Consider the following 18,947-nt stretch of genomic DNA (forward strand, 5'->3'; position numbering starts at 1 on the left):
TTCTTCAAATGTTCTATAACGATGTTTAACTGCCGAAGAAATTGCAATAAATTTGTTGTTATAAAAGAGCAGTAACAGAGTCCGTTATTCTTCATTTTCTTTTTTCTTTTTTATTTAATAATTATTTTATTTGAGTTGCCAATTTTTTGAGTGGCTATAATATTGCAGTGAAAAGATTGAAAACAGTAACGTTTTGAAGACCAAGTGCTATTATCGTCAAGTTACGGTAGACGGAGTTCTTTTCAAGCTTAATGACCATGCCTATGGTAGGGTGTTCTTCTTTCTCGTCTTATGTGCTTTTAATTTCTTCAATTTTTTCTCATTTTAATTAATTATTCATTTAATTCATTCAATTTTCAGCATTGCAATTGGTACTAGATAGCCATTTTCAAATTTTGGGGGTTGTGGTAGCAAAAAATGATGAAAGATAGAAGCAGAAGAAGAGGGAGCGGCAGTTATATTATTAGGGATAGGAATTGGGTTTAAATATGAAAGGAGATAAAATATAAGGAATATTTTAGAATTATCAATAAAAATTTGAAGATTGATTATTTTTGTCGAACAAAATATATCTTATATGAAAATAATTTTAGTTACAATTTTTTATGGCCAATTTTATTAGTATATAAATCTTTCATGATAAAAAATAAAAGTTAATAGTCAAAATCGTTCTTAAAAGATACCACAATCTCCATTTTAGTCCTCGAAAGACAAAATTAATTGAAATCGTCTTCGAAAGATACACGACTTGATCACGTTAATTCTTTCGTCAGTTGGATGATGACGTGTCACGTTAAGTGCCATGTGGCATGATGATGTGATGGGTTAATGCTACGTGTCACAAGATGATTGGTTGACGTATCAGATAAGTGACACGTGGCACGCCACATTTCAGTTGACATGTAAAAAAGTTATTTATAATCAAAATAGTTCTTAAAAGTTCAGACGTAAGTTATTTTCATTTCTAAAACTTTAAAAAATTAATCAAATTAGTTCTTATATAATTTTTTTATTTTTTCTTGATAATATTAAATTTGAAATATTTTTTTATACTACTAATTTTAATAGAAATATAATTGACAAACAAAAAATTAGTAATTATATCTTTTCTTCTTAATTTTTTTCAATAAAATTATTTATCTCCTTTAATTCTTCTCAAAATCTCTCTTATTCTTTTCTATTCTAAAACATTTTTCTCACATTATTGCATTTTGTTGGAATATATATACTCAAACTTAACATGTATGTATTTGTTAACCTAAACAAAGTTATATGCTCAAAATCAAAATTCATGTATGTTAACCAAAACAAAGTTATACCACTATTTTTTTTTTCAGCTACATCTTTTTTTTCATTACGGTATTACTTACATATAGGATGTAATGGTAGTGATATTAAAAGTCAAAATTCAAGAAGAACCACAAATTTTGCTTCACTTTCAAACTTTACAACATATTAAAAATTTGTAGCTTAATTATTATTATTATTATTATTATTATTATTATTATTATTATTATTATTATGCTAAACGAATTGCTTCTTAAGCGTACTACATACAAATGTCATAATAAATTTTTATGTGTTTCATATATTTGAGATAGATTATATAATTTTTCTTTTAATATCACTACTATTACATTCTATATGTAAGTAAGACCGTAATAAAAAAAAAGATGTGCTAGAAAAAAAATAGTGGTATAACTTTGTTTAGATTAACATATATAAATTTTGATTTTGAACATATAACTTTGTTTAGGTTAACAAATACATACATTTCAATTTTGAGTATATATATATATTCCAGCAAAATGTAATAACGTAAGAAAAATGTTTTAGAATAGAAAAGAATAAGAGAGATTTTGAAAAGAATTAAAAGAGAGAGATAATTTTATTGAAAAAATTTTTAAGAAGAAAAGATACAATTACTAATTTTTTGTTTGTCAATTATATTTTTATCAAAATTAGTAGTATAAAAAAATATTTAAAATTTAATATTATCAAGAAAAAATAAAAAAATTATATAAGGACTAATTTGATTAATTTTTAAAATTTTAGGGATGAAAATGATTTACGTCTGAATTTTCAAGGACTATTTTGATTATAAATAACCTTTTTACATGTCAACTGACATGTGGCGTGCCACGTGCCACTAATTTGACTAATTTAACATGTCAATCAATCATCTTGTGACACGTGATATTAACCCACAACGTCATCTTGTTATGTGGCACTTAACGTGATACGTCATCATCCAACTGACAAAAAAACTAACGTGACTAAGTCGTGTATTATTCAGGAATAATTTTGACTATTAACTCTAAAAAATAACTATTTATTTTAATTATATTAGATAACCAATATCAGTCAATTATAACTGGCTATTAATTAAACTGCAAACAAGTTCAATTAAATAAACGTAAGTAGGGTAAATCATAATTTTTTAAATTTAAATCGACATCTTTTTCATTTAAATCGCATTTTATTTATTAAATCAGTATTTTAGGATAAAGTTGGCTGTTTTGCGAAATAATTAGTAGGAAGAGGTGGGAAATGGATCTCTTCTGTGAAAAAAACACTTAAAGAAAATAAAATGTGATTTTTTATTTTTAATTCTCTAAGTAAAATTAAAATTAAATAAAAAAAATAATAAAAAATTAAAATACATATTAAATAGCATTCAGTTTTTTTTTTCATCGAAGAGTATCCATTTCCAAAGAGGTGATGGCTACACAATTTTTTTTTTAATTTTTCGAAATCTATTACAATGCTAACTGAACTTAAGTAAAAAATTAATTTGATTCGCATTTAATATCTACCAAAATAATTTTCATCCATTGGAAAGATGGAAAGACGAGTTTACCCTTTCCTTGACTACTATCTTTCTCTTGTCACTGTAGCTTGATGTCATGGCATCCTAAACTCAAACCATTGTCCCCTCCTTTCTCTTTCACGAATTTGCCCTTCCCTCTTCCTCTTCCTTCTCCTTCTTCTTCTTCCCACCAGTGGTGACCAGCCACAACACACTCCACTGTAAAAACATTAACACCTTCTCCATTCTCATTTCTCATTTTATAAATAATAATAATAATAAAATAAAGAAAAAATGTCTAAGGCTATACACCAACCGGGTTTAGATTCTGTGTGTTGCGACCGCACCATGAACAAGCCTGATTCCACCAACCTCGATCTACGACCTTCCCCTCTCAAACTCACCACCACCTCCGCCGCCCGAACCAAGAATCCACCCCGTGCCCCTACTAACCCAGCCAACTTCTCCGGCGACCTCGCCGGAGCACACGACGCCGTCCGATCCGTCCCGGCGCCCCCGAGGAGCTCCAAACCAGGTCACCGGAGAACTGTTTCCGCCGGAGCTCCGCTAATCTACTCCGGAGGAAGCTCAAACACCAGCCCGAACCTTTCTCCCGGCGGGAACATCTTCCCTGCCGGAAAATCTCCCAAACCAGTTGCTCTACCCACTCGCGGGCCGAGCCGGCCAGATGTTCTCGGCTCCGGCGCCGTGAACTATGGCCGCGGCAGCATCGTGCGAGGTGGTGGGGGCGCCAAGCATGGGAACAGCACCAACGGTTTTTGTGATGCTGAAGAATTGAAGAGGTTAGGGAATGAGTTTTATAGGAATGGGAACTTCGTGGATGCTCTGGCAATGTATGATCGTGCTGTTGCGGTGTCACCGGGCAATGCGGCGTGCCGGAGTAACCGTGCCGCGGCGCTTACAGCGTTGGGGAGGCTGGGAGAGGCCGCAAAGGAGTGTGACGAGGCTGTGAGTTTGGACCCTGGTTATGCCAGGGCGCATAAGAGGCTTGCTTCTCTATATTTGCGGTATATATAAAATTCAAAATTCTTGTGTTGTCTTCTTGATATTTGTTATGTGTGATGAACTGATGATGAAGATTTTGATGTTAATGGTTTGAGCTTGACTATGATTTGACTTGAGACAGAGTTGTCTGATTTATGTGATTAATTCCAAATCAAGTAGGATAAGACTTCATTGTTGTCTGCGATGAAGGATGCAATGACACTGTGTTATTGTCTTCTTTTATGATCGGGCTTTTGTTTATGAAGAGTAATCAATCACCTTGATGGTTCAATCTTCAAACCTTTGAAAATGATAGCGTAAATAAGCTTCGTTAGTCTAAACTCCTAGTAGTATATAAAAAGTTAGTCATATAGATTTTATTAATTTTTTAAATTTCTGTTTTCCTTTTTTCTTGGTATAGTGTTATACTGTTTATATAGTGTGTAACTGGTGCACTGATTTTTTAGCATCATTAAGACACTTGGAGAGTTATGTGTTCATAAATGAAGATTTCAGTTGCATCGTTAGCGCATAGGCTATGGGAAAATGTGTGACTCATGTTTTAACAATGATTGGAGATTTCAGTTACATTACCACGTTCATTATAAATGTAACTGAAATCATGACTTATTTCAGTTACATTGATCTCTGTATGTCAAAAATGGGGTCTACAATATGGGTTCCAATAAAAATTTTTATGCTTATGTGATAAAATTTCAGTTCTAATTTGTAAATTTTCATATTTTTTATGGCTTTATAAGTTGTAGATTTGATGTTCTCTTCATCTTGATTGATTTAGAACTTATGTAGCTTTGGGCAGGTAGAAAACTCACAGCTTCACCTCTCTCTATCTGGGCTAAAAATGGATGAATATGAAGAGCAAACACTGATGTTCTTAGAGAAGCATCTAAACCGATGTGAAGATGCACGAAAGGTTGGTGATTGGAAGGGCGTACTTAGGGAATCAGAGGCGGCCATTGCGGTTGGAGCAGACTTCTCACCTCAGGTAGGCTCTTGATCAATAAAATGAGCATAAAATTCCATATTTTCGAAATTGATACACATTGCTTCCGTTTCCTAACTTATTAGATTACTACTTAGCTTGTTGCTTGTAAAGCAGAAGCTTATTTGAAGCTTCATCTGTTTGAGGATGCGGAATCCACACTTTCAAACATTCCCAAGGTGGAAGGTTGTCCCCTGGCCTACTCTCAAATCAAGTTTTTTGGCATGCTTGGTGAAGCCTACGTGCCTTTTGTCTCTGCACAGGTTGAGATGGCCTTGGGAAGGTAAAAAAATCTTAAGATTCCAAATCCATGACTAGAAAGAACATTTAGCTGAGCGATTCAAGAAACAAATGATGGGTTGTTAGCATGTTGCAGGTTTGAGACTGCTGTTGCTGCAGCAGAAAAGGCTAGCCTGTTAGATCACCGTAATGTTGAAGTTGCCAGGATTGTTAATACTGTAAAAATGGTAGCAAGAGCTCGATCAAGGGGCAATGATCTTTTCAGCTCTGGCAAGTTCTCTCAAGCGTGTTCTGCTTATGGCGAAGGCCTCAAATATGACTGTTTCAACTATGTTCTATATTGCAATAGAGCTATTTGTTGGTCTAAACTTGGACTATGGGAACAATCTGTTCAAGATTGCAACCAAGCTCTTCTCATTCAACCAAATTACACCAAGGCACTTTTCCGCAGAGCCGCATCAAATGCAAAGGTGAAATCACTTGCATTGTGCATCTGTTTCAGTGTTTCTGTTTTTATCTTTTTCTCTTGAACTTCTTCATTGTCCCTTGTTAATATGCGTGACCTTTCTACAGCTTGAAAGATGGGCGGAAGTTGTTAAAGATTATGAGACTTTAAGGTGTGAACTCCCCGAAGACAGTGAAGTTGCTGAATTTCTTCGCCAGGCTAAACTAGCATTGGAAAAATCTCGTGAAGCGGTATATGCAGTTGAAGTCGAAGAAATCTTGGCACTAGATAAATTCAAGGCAGCTATTGCTTCTGCTGGTAAATTCAATACTCTATGTATATATGCAATTTTTTTAAAAAGTTCTTAACAATGTTGGTTCAGCATTTTTCTTGCTTCAATTAATGTACTTATAAGGAAAATCTCAATATTCAGGTGTTTCGGTAGTTCATTTCAAAGTGGCATCAAATGAACTATGTGAAGAAATATCTCCATTCGTAAATACATTGTGCGTTAGATATCCATCTGTCAAGTTTATTAGGGTAAGCAATGCAAGAAGTGACTCTTCATGAGTATTCTAAGATACAATTTTCACATTGGTCTAAATTCTCATTGGCATTCCATTGCAGGTGGATGTTGAAGAGTGTCTATCAATAGCAAAAGCTGAAAACATTAGAATTGTTCCAACTTTCAAAATATATAAAAATGGGGTGAAGGTGAAGGAAATGATCCGGCCAATCCACCAGTTGTTAGAGGACTCAGTAAGGAAAAATAGTAGTCTCTAACATTTTTAGGATTCATGTTCATTATTTTGCGTTTTTCACAACATGGAATTGAAGAAGGTGCTCTAAGATTACACCAACAATAGTCCAAATTTAGGAAGTTCAACTCTCTCTGATGCATACAAGTGGATAACATTTTTTTTTCAACATTGCTTTGGTAAACTAAAAAGGCATAAAAATTCACAGAACCTTAGGCAGGCAAACCTCAGAGATCAATGTTAGTTAACATCTTGAAATCATGTATGTATATCTTTTTCCTTCTCTCAACTAATTTGGTTCTTATTTTCTTTCTCCAATGTATTAAATCCAAAGGCGATGGTTGTATCCCCCCCCCCCCCCCCCTCTTTCCTTCTTCCTTCTCTCAATACATTTTTATTTTGTTGTTTGATTCTGAGTTAAATTGTGTACAGTATTGGTTAAGACTCATTTCTCCCATTATGTTTGAAATGATATTAGAGTATTTTCTTCTTGAGTCATATTCAAAATTAAGATCCTGTGTAGAGACCAAAATACAAAGTACAAAAAAAAAAAAATTAAGAACCGGTGTTTGGATAAACAACTACAATCTTTTAAGTTCGTTTCAAATTTCTAATTAAGATCTAAATAAGAAGTTAGATTTATGGAAAGAAGCTCTAGAAATGTATGGTTTGTACATAAACCGTAGTAAGACGGAATATATGGAATGTAAGTTCGGCCGCCGAAGGAAAAACTTCAATACAAATGTGAAGATTGGAGAAAACATCATACGAAAAGTTAAAAGTTTTAAGTATCTTGGGTGCATCATACAGGATAATGGAGAGATTGAACATGATGTAAATTATAGGATTCAAGCAGGTTGGTCAACATGGTAGAGTGCGTTTGGTTTTACATGTGACAAAAAAGTCTGTTTAACTTAAAGGTAAATTCTATCGCACTGCTATCAGACCGGTTATTTTTTATAGTACAGAGTGTTGATATTGAGATGGATGAGTGGTCATACGTGATTGGATAAAATAAGGAACGAAGATATAAGAGAGCGAGTTAGAGTAGCACCTATTGTGGAAAAGATGGTAAAATCGCATCTTAAGTGGTTTGAACATGTAAGAAGAAGACTTACGGAGCACTCAGTAAGGAGGGTGGATGAAATAGAAGATGGACAAGGGGTAAAAGGTAGAGGAAGGCCTAGAAAGATAATTCATAAAGTGATCAAACGAGATCTACATATGAATGGTCTCTCTGTAGACATGATACAACTCAATGATATCGTTTAATCCATGTAGCCGATCCCACTTAGTGGGGCAAGGTTTTGTTGTTGTTGTTGAAGTTTAAATACTTGCATGAAAGAATAATAATAATAATAATAAAACAAAACCATAAAAACCTTCATATAATATAGCTGAATCAAATCCAATAACACCAGATAAAGTAGTAGGCAAATGAAAGGATTTATCTGCTTATTCTATGCCAAGCATGCAAATGTTGGCTCTAATGTAATGAAAGTTGAATAACAGCGACAAGATGACTTATTTTTCATATACTATTACTGGCCGGCGGCAAAGGCCTCAACCGGGAAAGTCTTGGTGATTCCGGCAAGGCTCTTGAAGTGGATCTTCCCAGTTGGTGGATCATCAACACTGATCTCACTCACTGGTGGCCACAGCATAAGCTCCTTGGCCTTCACACCCTTGAGTTTCTTGATCTTCTTCTTTGATATGAACCCTGTGATCTCTGAGTCATAGCTCACTAGCTTCTTCACCATCTTGAACTCATGCTCCACCTTCTTCTTCTGCACTATCCACATGTACCCTGTGCTCTTCACATACCCTACTTCCACCACATCTTGAAGTGGGAGAAGCCCTGCCGGAAGTTCATACTCTTGCAGCAACGAAACGGCCATCTTTAGGCCTTCCTCGTCGCCCTTCTTCACAATCCCTCCTTCCTTATTATCAGCCATTGATTGATATCTATCTAATGCTTTGCTCAAGATTGATATGTAAATGCTGTTTTGTATTTATATATAGTTCATTGATGAACCATTTTGTGTGTGCTTGTGTACATATATGGATAGAGAACCACTAGAGATGTAGTAATGGACAATGTTTGTGCTTGGTGGAGATCGAAGTGAATATCTCATTGTATGAATCGTCCAATCTTATCTTTCATTTTCACTATACTATTTCGATACAAATTTAACCGTTTTTAGATTTTTAGCGTGGCTTTTCACTTCAATAAACTTAATTTTCACCTTTAAATCGTGTTTATTAGTAATATAAACCTAAACTTTTAATGTGCAAATATAGCTATTCTTTTTTATTACTTGTATTCACCACCTTTGTCAACTAGCATTTGTCATGGATTGGACGGTTTAATAAACATTTTTGTGGTGAAAATTGCTTAATTGCATTTGGCTTTGTAAGTATAGCGACTAGCTAGGTTATTAGGAAGAGGTGCTACACGACACAAAACCAATCTGAGCAACCAAAGTATGTTTTTGTTTGTTTACAAGAGTTGAACTTGTTTTGATTGCAATAGTGCGCTTAATCAAAAGGCTAAATGAAAAGAAGTTAAAAAAAAAAAAGGAAATTTAGCATTCGTATTATTTAAAGTATTTACCCATTTTAATTCTCAAAGAATTTTGGACCAGACATTTTAGTCTCCAACTAAAATTAATTACTCGATTGGCCCCTAACAATTAATTTTGTCAGTCACTTAGGTCCTTGACTCCGTCAATTCTAATAGAAGACAAAATGGTCCCTAACAACTCTAATAGCGGACACAATGATCCATGACCCCTTTGTTCGAAAACGACACTGTTCTTTCACAGTTTTCATCATATCTCGCATAATCCTAACATTCAAACTCTCCTTCATCTTCACAGTCTTTTTTTTTTTCCATCTTTTTCTTCCTCCTCTTCAACTCCAAGATCAAGCCATGGTGTAACTACCATACACGTCGCACCTATCTCAACATGTCATGAACCACATACTTCTTAAATCTCTATGACTGGTACACCCACCTCCTTCACACTTCACCCACCTCCTCCGCACTTCACCCGCCAGAAGCATTAATTTCTACGTCCTCGATAACAGCATCACCTCCAACCCCAACAACGTCCACTACATCCTCAAGACCAAGTTCTACAACTATCCCAAGAGCACGCCCTTCTCAACTCTCCGGCAAGTAATATAGATTGTTGGACATTAGGACATCATGAAAAAATTATTCTTCGACATCATATGCAAATTCTCATTTGAAATGGACCCCGAGTGCTTCATTCCTTCTCTTTCGGAGTCCAAGTTGGTAGACAGCTTCAACCTCACATCCAAGCTATCAGTACAATGAGTAATATCGCCGTTGCCACTCATATGGAAACTGAAGCGATTACTGAGCATTGGTTCGGAGAAGAAGCTGAAGGAAGCGATTGAAGTGGTGGACAATGTGGTCATGGAGATGATAGGGTAGAGGAGAAGGGAGATAGCGACAACGACGACGAGTCTTAACAAATTAGACTTGCTGTTTAGATTCATGAGATCCATCAAAAACAACAAGTACTTGAGAGATATAGTCATTAGTTTTCTGAGTATGAATTGGTTGAGGACAAATTGAGGATTTTTCTTCTTATGAACATTGAAATTGTAGAGTGTGCATCATGTATCTTGAAGTTACAACGTTAGATTGTTAGTGTTATGCGAGATATGATGGAAATTGAAAGAAAATAATGTCGTTTTCGAACGAAGGAGGTCAGGGACCATTTTGTCCCCCCTGTTAAAGTTGTCAGAACTATTTTATCCTCCGTTAAAATTGACGGCGCAAAAGACTTAAGTGACTGACGGAATTAATTATTAGAAACCAATCAAGTAATTAATTTTAGTTAGAGATTAAAGTGTCAGATTCAAAATTTTTTAAAGACAAAAATAATTAAATACTCTTTTATTTATCATACAATTTGTCCATCCCCTCCCTTTTTTTTACCATACCAATTTCTCAAGGAGAGAAATTTTTGTTTAAGCACAAGTTCATAAACTTTTAGATTATATATAAAGAGGTATTTGGCGTGTGAAATCATAATTAGTGGACCACAATATATATGTATTGTGCTACCTTTATATATTTATATTTTGAATAAATCTCTATATTCAAGTCTTTTAACCAATCAAGTACCTTTGACCTAATTTATCTCCACATGCTATTCCTTTAACAAAATTTTGACTCAACATGTAAATATATATAACTTCTTTTTTTATGTGGATTTTGTTTTCTGTTTTAGATTTTTTCAGTATTTTCTATATTTTCTACGTTCTGTTTTATCTTTATGTTTTTTGTGTTTTTCCTTCGTCTCTATGTTCTGTTCCTTCTTTGCGTTCTCTTTGTTGAAAATCAATGCTCTTTTATGTGATTTGAAGATTTGGATCAAAAATTTTGAAATCAAGCTGTGAAATTAGGTTTGAACAGGTATTTTGATTTTGAAGATAATAAATGATTCAAGTTCAGACTGTCAATTGAACAAGGGCGAAGTGAATTATTATTTTGAATTGAATCAAGTGGCTAAGGTGTGGTTCGAATCTAGTTAATGTAGTTCGTTAGTAGTTTATAATTTTGTAGGTAAATACTTTTGTTTTTGTTTGTGAAAATTTAAGTTCATGGTTGATGGTTTGAATTGAATGAAGTGTAGGAGTTTTGAATTTGAATTATTATTTTGATGAATCTGTTTCGTTCACGTTTCAGTATATTTGGTTTATAAATTGGTGTACGTTGAAAATGCTTTCGGTGTATTTTCAAGTTCAGACTCTCAATTGAATTAAGACGAATTGTAAAAATTTCACCAACTGAAAAAAATGATGATGAATCTGTTGTGGATTCAGATTAAGCATGTATGGTGGCTGTTTTGGTTTTTATTTAGTTTTAAAGTGGCTGTTTCGATTTTTATTTAATTTAAACTTTAAAGTGTGTTTATTTTTATTGTTTGTTAGGCATTTTTAATTGTCTTTGTTTTTTTATGTTTAATTATTAGGACAAATTAAAATTATATTGAATTTGGATATGATGCATTCTTGTTATTTTAGTTTATTAACCGTTTTAAATTTCATTTTATAGTGATTGAAATTCTGATTATTAACTTTAAAAAATCGAAAAATCGACTGAACTAAATCGCTATTAGTTTGGCTCGATTCGATTGGCCTACAAACACAAATTGAACGGTTGATATTGTGAAAGAATCGAACAGGTTGGTTAGGTTGATCTTTAATCTAAAACTGAATCGATTATACCTCTAATTTGAGTTGGTTTTTTATTGTCTTCTAGACATTATGGAAATTAAATTTACGGCTTGTGCTAATTAAGACTTCTTTTCCATAAATATAAAATGATGTGGCATGTTTATTAGCAGAGAATTTTAGAGCAACTTCAATGGATTAATTTTGAGTATTATTTTTTATTTGTACAGTTTTAAACTAATTTAAAATTAAAATTTGTATTGAATATTATTTTTGAAATGACACTAATATCAATAAAAAAATACCGTATTACTTAATAAAAAAAAAGTGAAATATTGTCACTTGTTTAAACTCATGCAATGAACACTAATGATGTTACTATAATATTGTTATTATAACGTTGTTTTATTATAATATTATAACGTCGTTTTCATTATAATATTGTAACAAAGACTCAATCAAAATTTATTAAAATAAATTAGATGTATTCAGTTATACTCTGTATTTTATTATTCTATTTTTTATTATCATCAATTTGGTAGAAAAATGAATCCGAATCAATTTAACATAAATTTTTTTGAATTATTTACAAAATTCTAATTTTTCTCCCAATCCAAATATGGTATATAATTGTTAATTTTGTAATTTTATATTTTTAATTTTAGTTAAATATTCACAATTTAATTAAATTTATTTAAAATAATTAAAAATAATTTAAAGTTTAAATTGAAATAAAACTAAATATTGTAATGACAAATTTTACATTAAATTTTAAATTATGTATTATGATATATGATCCCACAAATATTTATGTGATATTTTATGAGATCCAAAATAAATAAATAGGAGTGTTAGGAGGCCAGCAACTTTTTGATTTGTAGCCATTAAGTAATCATCAATGTAATTATCAATGATGTTTTTAATGGTACGAGATTTTATTCAATAGAGTGAGATTACTCATTTATATTTTAATAGTTTCATGCTGACCAGAATTTAATAAAATTGTCGACCCTAGACTTTTCCATTAAATAAAATTAATACTAAATATTGAAAATGCTCTTACATATTATGGAAAGAAGGATTTCTATATTAAACTTACTTAAACTTGACTTATGCGTTTTGCGTGACTAAAATAAATTATTTTTTATATAAAAAGGTTATTTAACAAAAAATTTGAAAAAGAATAGCAAGTCTATTTTTGTTATTTAGAAAAACGTTATTTAATTAAAATTAAAAATCTTATATTTGTAAGTCAAAACTAATCATTTATACTATTGTTTTTTTATATATCTTATTTTTTAATTATAAGAAGATACATGTTATATAACCAGCCGAATTTATTATTTTTAGTCATTTCTTTTAGCTATTAATTCAATTTTTTTAGTTTAGTATCTAATAATATATTTTAGCACATAATTTTAAACATTGACGGTTATCATAGTAAAAAATAATAAATTTTGCTGACTCTCTAATAATAAAGAAATACTAGATGAACAATAAAATTTATTATTTTTGGCCATCACTTTTAGGTATCAACCCAATTCCTCTATAAAACAGCATTATAATTAGTTAGATCTTATGGACATTTGTTATTCATATACAAACTTATTCTTATAAATTCATGCATTAACAATTCATAGCTAGAATGGCCAATCTGACTTATAGGTAACTGCTTAGCTAAGTAACAGGAAAGAACCTTCATGGTGATGAGAAATTTGTGTGTCTACGTTCTCTCTTAAGGAATTTGAAGCAAGGGGCCATTGGCACTCCATATTTCTTGAGTTCAGAAAAATATGTCTATATTATCCATCAGCTTCAAAAAAGCTTTGTTTCTTCGTTGCAACATTTGAACTCAACAGCAACTCATGGCAGCACCAAAGTTTAGTCTATCAATAATCAATGTTCTTATAATAACAATACATGTATTTTTTTCCTCTAGGGACTCGCTCAACTCTCAAGTATAATTTAGAACCAAGAAAAATTAAAGAAGCAATAGCATTTTTCTTTCCCAAATATACGCATGCATGGATGATGAACAACAATTGATTGCTATATTATTGCATTTTCACTTTAAGAATTTCGTAATATGTTATTTATTACTATTACAACTTTACAAGCACTTCCTTTTCCTTATGAATCATTTCAATGCACGTCTTATGTTATAAAATTAATTCTACAGCTATGAAAGCTGCAACAAGTTAGATAATTTTTGCTTCATCTTCTCAAACAATTACTGTAAAGCCTCACGTGAACTGCATCCTCCACGTGAAGCTTTATTTTACTTAAAAAGAATAAGTGAATGATGGTAAATCCAGTGAAGCTCTTGCAATAGACTTGTATTCTTCTAGTTTCTCCAATTCCCTTGATGTGAGTTCCTGTTCATACATACAAGTTAGATACCAGAAGCGGAAAATTACTAGAGTCATAACTTTGTTTTGATAAGATTTGTTTGGCATCATGCATAATAAGATTATCATCATTACCTTCTTGTCAAAAGCACTTATGTAGCCAACAAGATGAATTTGCATGCGCTGCTGCTGATACATATGGTCATCACTATTGGGATCAATAAGGCATATATGCTGCAAAATGAGCCACAATAATCTTTCATTAGAGAATATATTCTTAATGCAGCATTTAGAGAATCAATGGTTTGTCCAGATAGCAATATGTTGTATACTAAGAAGAATTTTGCATTGAATTTTTTTAAAAAAGATTATCATTTTTCTTTTTTGGCTACTCACTATTCTTTTGTTGGCAACATGGTTGAGATGGTTCAAATGAATGCTAACCAATATCTTAAAGTTCCTATCAGCATGAACCTTGCCCCAACCAAAGTAAAGTCCAAAAACTTGACCAGGAAGAGCACCTGTTGCATTCTCTGCATTAAGGAATTAAAGTTCATCAGATTGATATAAAAAGAAAATGATAAACTTTTGATTTAGTCCCTAGCCAAAAACACAAGGGACAAAGTGGACCGTTAGAATTTGAAAGTGACAAATTCATCCCTCACCATTTTGACACTCCCTTACAATTCAAAATTAGTAGACATATTAGTCCTTCCAGTATGTGTGCGAATTTTGTATTGAAGAACAAATCTGTTACATTCCCTGATGATGTAAGGGTATCAGGAGAGAGAGGAATAGAAGCTTCAAATCTTAAATCAAGGAAAATTCCACCTCTACCTTTTCACTATAGTAGAAAAAATAAGAGAGGGTAAAATGGGAAAGAATGATTTGGGAAATATGGTTGTAACTAACTTGCCACATGGCTCGGGTAGTGAGGGAAGCATGAGAGCTGAGGGTATTTGATAATAGATTGAGGGAGAGAAGACAGATTTTGGGAATAAGGAGTGAGAATTAGACTAGGAGAGAGGCTGGCTCTCTAATATCAGCCCCTATCTTTCATTCCTACTGTTTCATTACTCCATACTGTAATTCTGCATTTTCTAAATTCAATATGAGTACATGGGTGAGATTTCCTTGATCCACTCCCTTGATTTTGTGACCTTTGTGTGGGTGTTTTTGTGCTTGTGCAAATACCAGTTTTTTACAATTACCTTTTCTGAATGGAAAAGTTTCTCATTTTTAAATCTTGAGAAACAACTTTGTCCTTCATATTTTCAGTGAGGGACAACATTAGGAATTTGCTGAAATAAAAATTGTTATATTAGAAAGAGTGTAGTTGAAGGAATGAGTGACTGTGTTAGCTGCTTTGAAAGATCTGATTTTAATCACATTCCTAATTAGTTTAAAGAGTATGTTAGATAACTTCTTACTTCGATGTCATAACTCATCTAAGTAGGAACATGGAAGTTCACGACACACAAAATATTAGTTGTTCATCACCTTGTCAACTTTATGAAATCAAAGAAAATAAGAATTTCACCAACCTGTAGATTCATGTAGAGCTCCATTAATATACACACCACTCACATGAATCGGCTCAATAGGCAATGTGTTATCTAGCCCTACACAAATATTTGTGTTGTAAAGATTGGTCTCATCTGAGAATATAGTATGTACAAAAAGTAAATCTAAGATGTGAGTGTAGTGCATACAGTCGTCGAAAGGTGGAAGGCCCCATAGCTCAGGTTGAAACTCTAAAAGTGAGTGAAGCACAGTATCTGCTAGTAGATAACAATCGACTTCCCCTCGAGACGGTATAGCTACTACCTTCATTTTTGCAGCATTTGCTGCTTTGACACCAACCCTGGTAAAATACATTGCAGAACACAAATTATATGCAGTAAATATGACTATTACAACAAAGAACATTTGAGTGGCTGCACAAATGGTGAATAAGAACTTGGCATAGATGTTATGATAATACAGGGTTGAATGTTTAGTAGCTACCATAATTGGTCAAGAACTCAATGATTTATTAGCAGTAAGTCATGAAATAAAAATATTGTAGACTGTAAAATCACAAAATAAAATTAAACATATATTCTTGGAGAAACTCTGGGGAACTTACAAGGAATCCTCAATCACCAAGCAGTTAGATGCATCTACACCCATTTTCCTAGCAGCTTCTTCAAATCTGAAACAGATAGACTTTCTTACTAGCGTCATCAAACTGCAAAAGTAAAATTAACTAAAAATGGACATGTAGGTAAAACTAAGAAAATATTGAGTCGTTGCATGGAATTGAGACTGATGGCCATGGATTATTGACTTTGTCAAGAGAACATCTGAAAGAACTCTGCCTGGGGGACCTTATAAATATTTCGTATGTTCCCTTCAAGGCATTTCAGAGGTCAATGTTTAAAATTACAAGTAGCAGAGAATCTTACAAATACGGAAAAGGCTTCCCAGATTTAACTTGATCACTTCCTAGAATTACAGAAAAGCTTTCTTTCCAACCTGCAGAAAACAATTCTTATAAACATCATCAAATATATAAGTTTAAGCTGGAAATTTATTATATAACAAGGCAATGCAAAAAGCATTCATGAACAAAAGGAAAATGTAAAAGAAAAAGAAAAAAAAAGGATAGACAATTTCATCCTGTGGTTTAGAAGGAAATCTTTCCAAAGCAGATCCTCTACTCAGGAACTGCTTTCAATCAATTTAAATTTTCAGTTACTAATCAGCCATAAGGTTATCAAACTCTGGAATTAACTTGTAAGTTTAGGTTCCCAAATATAAATTTACAATTTTACCATAGTAAACTTTTTTACCTAAGCACAACTCGAGTTTGATGACCATTATCAAACATAATGATGCACATTCCTCCAAAGTCATATCATCCATGTATGTTATGGAAAAACTTTAAAGACATTAGGCTAATTCTTTGGTTCATTACAAAACTATAATGGAAAGAAAGCAAAAGGAATTAAAGGTATGCTGTTTTTCCTTGGCATAATTACAAATGGCATGGTGATTATAAAAATAAAAAAGGAAATGATAACTGGCTAGGTAACAGGAAAGTGGAAACAACCATTATGATGAGAAATTTTCACATCTATGTTCTCTCTCAAGGAGTTTGAAGCAAGGGTCATAGGCACTCCATTTTTCTTGAGATGGTTAATAAGGCGATTAGCACCGGGCAAGGCTTTGGCTTCGGTCCACCTAAACCAATTGATTTGGAAAAAAAAAAAAGTTCAGATAAACATGTCCATAATCTCCATCAGCTTTGAAAACATGCTTAGAAAATCACATTTCTTACTAACTACTACAGTTAACAATTAATTTATCCACCTAACTATTTAGTGTTTTTGTGTATCAAACGAGCAGTTACCTTTCATTTCAACATTAAGAATCAATCCAATGCCATAAATTTTTGTTATAGGAAGAATTTGAGTGTTACCTTTCTCTGTAGAGAGGAGTGATTTCTTTGATGAATTGTTCAGGTGTCAATGGGAGTTCATAGTCCTTCAAAATTACATCAACAGATTCCTGCTGTGTCATCCCTACCCTCTTCTTCTCCTCCTTCTCCTTGTCAAGTTCCTTTCCATACTTTGCCAGAAATCCATTCAACACACCCCTTGTTGCACTCTCTGCACCACAAGCATCAACATACATTTGAGCGAAAATAAGTACATATAACATTTCTCGGAAACACATTTTTTGCCACAACATAGATAGAGAGAAACAAAAGGGGTAATAAAGAATACAATACCAGTATCTAGAAGTGTTCCATCCAAGTCAAAAATGACAGCTGAAATCTTTGTTTCCTCATTGCAACCTTTGAATTCACAACAGCAACTCATGGCAGCAACCAAACCTGTGCCTATCCAAATCTATGTTATATACAATACGAGGTTATTAAGTGATTGGCAATCCTATAAATAAATACCACATGGTCCAGTTCCATTCATTTACTTGCATGTCACAGGGAACGTGCACACAAAATGAATTGGTAATTAACACAGAGTTAGATGCTAAATTAACTATTCAAATAGATTATATATGAACTTGATCACCTTGTGTGTAAGGAATTAATCTATGATTGAGAACCAGAGTGGGGTATGCAGCGTGGTTTGGTCTTTTGGGTGAAGCAAAGTATCAAACAGTTGGTGAACGTGAGTCACTAGAATAGCATCATCCTATGGATATTCCATCCACTGGAACTTATTATTTGCGGCATAAAGCGATGCCACTATCAGTTTATACTTTATATGCGATTCATAGTTTCATCACTTTCACCAAACTTTTCATGCTCAAAATTGTCTGAAAATTTTACAACATTCTCGTATACAAATTACATTCTAAAATGTATACTTCAACTTCAAAATTAATATTATATTAATTATTTTGTTAGTCCCTATAATTTTGCGAAATTTTCAATTAGGTCTCTTTATTTTTTTCTTTTTATTGGTCCTTGCATTAATTTTTTTTTCAATTAGGTCCTTCTTAGTAGTAATTGACTTAACTCCGCCTATGTTACACTTGCGGTACATAGCCGGTCCCAAGCCCGGATAAAGGAGGAGGGTTGTGTTAGGTCTTCGGCAACCAACGTAAAAATATAGCCGAACCCCCCATGACATGAATCAAAGACATTATTGCGCTAAAGCTAGGTCGTTACCCGGAAGTAACGCGCCGTATAGCTCGAGTACGGTGTCAAAGCAAGAGCCGCTGCATCGGTGCCCGGATGTAGTGTTAAATGAGCAAGGGTTCTCGCGTTTTCGTGAACGGACGAGGGTAAATAAGCTAGTTCACAAAGAAAAAGGTAAAGGTCGAAGCGACAAAAGGTTGAGATTTGGGACATGGAACATAGGCACTCTAACAGGAAAGTCCATGGAGGTGGTGGACACCATGACAAGGAGGAAGATTAACATTATGTGCCTACAAGAAACGAAATGGGTTGGTGCAAAGGCTAGGGAGTTGGATTCTTATGGTTTCAAACTTTGGTATACAGGAAAGGTGAAGAATAGGAATGGAGTTGGAATAATTGTGGATAAGCAGTGGAAGAAGGACGTAGTTGATGTCAAGAGGGTGGGAGATCGGATCATCTCTATCAAACTTGTGG

General features: G+C 33.2%; 3 protein-coding genes across 5 annotated transcripts; 1 reads left to right on the forward strand and 2 right to left on the reverse strand.

Moving 5' to 3' along the window:
• The first annotated feature begins 2,728 nt into the window (after positions 1-2,728).
• LOC112707190 (inactive TPR repeat-containing thioredoxin TTL3) lies at positions 2,729-6,771 on the forward strand. Its single transcript, XM_025758822.3, has 7 exons — positions 2,729-3,837; positions 4,625-4,820; positions 4,916-5,100; positions 5,194-5,527; positions 5,631-5,820; positions 5,936-6,042; positions 6,130-6,771. Exons 1-7 carry the CDS (start codon positions 3,104-3,106, stop codon positions 6,283-6,285), a joined length of 1,902 nt encoding a protein of 633 aa, XP_025614607.1. The 5' UTR covers positions 2,729-3,103; the 3' UTR covers positions 6,286-6,771.
• Positions 6,772-7,801: 1,030 nt separating this feature from the next.
• LOC112705297 (uncharacterized) lies at positions 7,802-8,215 on the reverse strand. The gene has a single exon (XM_025756132.1). The coding sequence runs from the start codon at positions 8,213-8,215 to the stop codon at positions 7,802-7,804; it is 414 nt and encodes a 137-aa protein (XP_025611917.1).
• Positions 8,216-13,501: 5,286 nt separating this feature from the next.
• Positions 13,502-18,263, reverse strand: LOC112707191 (bifunctional riboflavin kinase/FMN phosphatase). Of its 3 annotated transcripts, none has more exons than XM_029288490.2 (11): positions 17,902-18,263; positions 17,598-17,718; positions 17,286-17,475; positions 16,917-17,047; positions 16,270-16,339; positions 15,951-16,016; positions 15,535-15,686; positions 15,367-15,444; positions 14,219-14,355; positions 13,958-14,056; positions 13,502-13,849 (listed from the first exon to the last, which is right to left on the reverse strand). In XM_029288490.2, the coding sequence occupies exons 2-11, from the start codon at positions 17,686-17,688 to the stop codon at positions 13,757-13,759; spliced, it is 1,107 nt and encodes a 368-aa protein (XP_029144323.1). In that variant the 5' UTR covers positions 17,689-17,718; positions 17,902-18,263; the 3' UTR covers positions 13,502-13,756. The 3 variants fall into 3 exon arrangements, with proteins under 3 accessions (XP_029144323.1, XP_025614609.1, XP_025614610.1); XM_025758824.2 differs by having other exon boundaries at positions 17,598-17,702; positions 17,902-18,174; XM_025758825.2 differs by having other exon boundaries at positions 17,598-17,708; positions 17,902-18,164.
• Positions 18,264-18,947: the final 684 nt, after the last annotated feature.

Source organism: Arachis hypogaea, chromosome 8 (genome assembly GCF_003086295.3).
Source record: "Arachis hypogaea cultivar Tifrunner chromosome 8, arahy.Tifrunner.gnm2.J5K5, whole genome shotgun sequence".
Lineage (NCBI taxonomy): Eukaryota > Viridiplantae > Streptophyta > Magnoliopsida > Fabales > Fabaceae > Arachis > Arachis hypogaea.

Coding starts and splice junctions, on each gene's coding strand:
- LOC112707191 (XM_029288490.2), bottom strand. CDS start 17,688: ATGAGTTGCTGTTGTGAATTCAAAGGTTGCAATGAGGAAACAAAGATT. Junction 17,048..17,285: donor ACTCCTCTCTACAGAGAAAG/GTAACACTCAAA, acceptor CAATTGGTTTAG/GTGGACCGAAGCCAAAGCCT. Junction 13,850..13,957: donor TAAGTGCTTTTGACAAGAAG/GTAATGATGATA, acceptor ATGTATGAACAG/GAACTCACATCAAGGGAATT.
- LOC112707190 (XM_025758822.3), top strand. CDS start 3,104: ATGTCTAAGGCTATACACCAACCGGGTTTAGATTCTGTGTGTTGCGAC. Junction 3,838..4,624: donor CTTGCTTCTCTATATTTGCG/GTATATATAAAA, acceptor GAACTTATGTAG/CTTTGGGCAGGTAGAAAACT. Junction 4,821..4,915: donor GAGCAGACTTCTCACCTCAG/GTAGGCTCTTGA, acceptor ATTACTACTTAG/CTTGTTGCTTGTAAAGCAGA.
- LOC112705297 (XM_025756132.1), bottom strand. CDS start 8,215: ATGGCTGATAATAAGGAAGGAGGGATTGTGAAGAAGGGCGACGAGGAA.